The sequence below is a fragment of the Hibiscus syriacus genome, unplaced genomic scaffold, assembly GCF_006381635.1.
Source record: "Hibiscus syriacus cultivar Baekdansim isolate YM2019G1 unplaced genomic scaffold, ASM638163v2 tig00111650_pilon, whole genome shotgun sequence".
Taxonomy (NCBI): Eukaryota; Viridiplantae; Streptophyta; class Magnoliopsida; order Malvales; family Malvaceae; genus Hibiscus; species Hibiscus syriacus.
In genome coordinates this window covers 111,967-115,093 of record NW_024063146.1, presented here as the reverse complement: position 1 = coordinate 115,093, position 3,127 = coordinate 111,967, and the positions used below count along the sequence as shown (strand labels likewise).

General features: G+C 39.0%; 1 protein-coding gene across 1 annotated transcript; it reads right to left on the bottom strand.

Moving 5' to 3' along the window:
* Positions 1-1,594: 1,594 nt before the first annotated feature.
* LOC120166916 lies at positions 1,595-2,602 on the bottom strand. The gene is made up of 2 exons (XM_039176081.1): positions 2,483-2,602; positions 1,595-2,369 (listed from the first exon to the last, which is right to left on the bottom strand). Exons 1-2 carry the CDS (start codon positions 2,600-2,602, stop codon positions 1,656-1,658), a joined length of 834 nt encoding a protein of 277 aa, XP_039032012.1. The 3' UTR covers positions 1,595-1,655.
* Positions 2,603-3,127: the final 525 nt, after the last annotated feature.

Genomic DNA, 3,127 nt, shown 5'->3' with positions numbered 1-3,127 from the left:
TGGCGGCGTTTTCCACAAAAACGCCGCTATATTTATACTCTATTGCAGCGTTTTCACCAAAAATGCCGCTAAAGTCTCAATTTGTGGCGTTTGGATTGAAAACGCTGCTATATGTAATACTTTTGTGGCGTTTTATCAAAAAACGCCGCTACAGAACAGTTTTGTTGTAGTGATATGGGTGCATTATTGGCATGAAATGATGATATAATTGAAAATGCATAATGGTGCATTATAAGCATGAATGGATGCTATCAATGAAAATAAAGAATAACGAAGAGAAAAAGAAAACTATAAAGAAAGATAGGTATGCTAGGCATACTAAAAATAATTATGATAATTGTGAATGAAATACAATTTAACTGATGAGGTTTATAGCACACTAAATAATATGACATACTTATGTATACATAAAGGTTATTTTACAATATTATGTCTCACTAAATAAATACTTAACGTGTGTTGCTTCCACACGTAGGTAAAGGCAGAGACTAATCAAGTAAGAAGTGCAGTCGTAGCAGCAAATATCATCAATTAAGGTTACTCGTCAACAACATTAGGACAATAGTAATCACTTTGAAACTTATCTGACATGTAATTGAACTTAACAAAATATTTTACAATGTGTTTTCAATGAATATTTAATTATTGTGTTAACTCAGGTGGATTTAAGATTGAAACAAAATTTTACGGGGTTTCAAATGAGTAAACATTTTTAAAGTGATGTGATATATGTATTTTGTGTACGGAAAGGTATACGGAATATAGGTGTTACAAATCCGCTCTTTTGTACCAATTCAAGAACGTTCTCAACGGCATTTCATCTCCCGTGGAGATCCCTCGAAAAACTTGAATGGCAAAACCCTATGAAACCGAAATCGTCCACGTCCTGTTCTTGTCGTAGCAGATGGACTGCTGCATGATCCCGGCTGAATCCAGCTTTGCAGGCAACAAAAGGTGTTTAAGGGCTTGAGTCCTGGTCATGTTGGGGTAAATAGGCTCTACAACGTCGAGGTGGTGCAGTGATACCAATGGTGTTACCGGGTGAGCAAAAAGGAGCCCGAACAAGTTCACATACACGTACTGATTTCCATTAACCAACAAGAAACATATATAATCAAAGATTAATTCCATAAATCTCAAAAGTACAAAAGGCATAACATTAAGCACATCGAGAAGTCTCATTTACAAACATACAGGGATAGTCCGATAGAGTGACCACACCTCCTAATTCAGTTTTATAGAGACTCGTTATGGGACGGTTCTAATTTAGTTTGCTCAATTTACAATAGTAATGATTTAAACCCTTGATCTTATTTAATTTCTCATCCGATTACACTAACTAAATGAAACAATTGTTGGTAAATCATCCATTCATTTACTGGGAATTTCAAATTCAATTTTGCAGAGACTCGTTACGGTACAGGGCGACCATTCACAATTGTAAGAATTTGAACAAATTACGAATTTAAACCCCGATCTTATTTAGTGTATCGTCCAACTAATTGGGTAAAACATCCATTCATTTAGTCACAATTAACTTGCCCCAAATCATAATTGGAGATGTACATTTAAATAATCAAAAAAGAGTAGAAAATAGTCTAAACACAAAGAAATGCGCTTTCACAAACAAAAAAAATGTGACAAAACGGAGTCGCCTACCTGGTGGAAACCGCGTTCATTGGTGAGTGGGACACCGAGTTCAGCCATGCAAGCTTGTTTCCGATCATCGGAGCCGTATAACCCTGGCTACCTTTGAATATACTGCTCTTGCATTTTTGACAAGGCCTTAGCCAATGGTAGCTAATGGCGAAGCCGCCGCCGTATGCCATGCTGTAGGATAAAAAATTGTTCTGGATATGAGATTCCGATAAGCTCCCGATGTAATAATACTGGGTATGGTCGTATTTCCTCAAAATCCTAATGAGATTATCGGTGATGAAAACGGTGTCGTCGTCGCCCATCACGAACCACCTCACGTTATCCATCTTCATCCTCAACGTCTCCGTCACGATCCGCGAGATCCGGATAGCCGACCGGTGTCCCTGCTTGTTCGCGTACGCGAATTTTGAGGTGTCGCTGGAGAATTGAACCGGCGGTAGGGCCCGACCATCTTCGGCCGAGTATTTCACTCGATTGTCTAGCCAAACGACGCCGCGCATCGTTCCGGCTTGTACCAAACCTTGATGTACTCTTTCCTCTGCTGCCATAGCTTGGAAGAAGCCGCGATCCCGAACACGACGTCGTGAATCTCCGTCGGTCTCGGCGGAGCCTTGGGCATTTGTAATAAACCCATTTGTTTCTCCCGGGCACCCCAATGTCGGTGGAGCGACGCCGTCGTCTCCGCCGTACTGTTGGGATTTATTAAAGATCTAATTAGAGACGAAGTGAAAGGCATTTCATCGTAGGTTTCATTAGCTGACGCCGCCAGTAGCTTCAAAGTGTAGATAACATAAACAGCCGAAACAAAAAGGATTAACCACACCATTAACTTAGGAATGGGTGTGGAAGACGATGAACCATGAACAAGATTGTTACCCGATGGACGCCTCATCTGAATCTGATCCCACACTAGTTTATCCGAATCTTTCTTCGGCTCCTTCATTCTGTCAATGAATTAGAAACTTTTTGTTTGTTTTGCATGTAGTGTTTCCTCCGTGGGAATCTAACAAAAAGGAAAGTGAAGAAGACCTTGTTTGGATTCGGTAAAGAGAATGAACCCAGAAAAGGAAAATCAAATGAAAAATTGGGTGGGACAGAAGAAATCAAAGAGGTGAAGATTAGTTCTTGTTGCAGAGTAGTACAGGTGAAAGCTTTGGTGGGAAAGAACATTACCATCGACCAAGCAACTTTAATTTTTTGTTTTATTATTATTATTATTATTATTATTATTTGGGTGTGACGCAGTAAAATCTGAAAAGCCATAGCACAGAGTTTAGATTGCGGTACACTGGTTCAAGGTTTTAAGTTAAATTGTTCTATTAGTCCCTCTACTATATTCAAATTTGGTTAAAGATATGGACTAAATTACAAATGTAAACATTATAGAAGAAAAAGGTCACATTTAACCGGAAGGCGGGAAATAACAGGATCAACTGACAATTGGAGAAAGAAAAAACCAAATAAATTT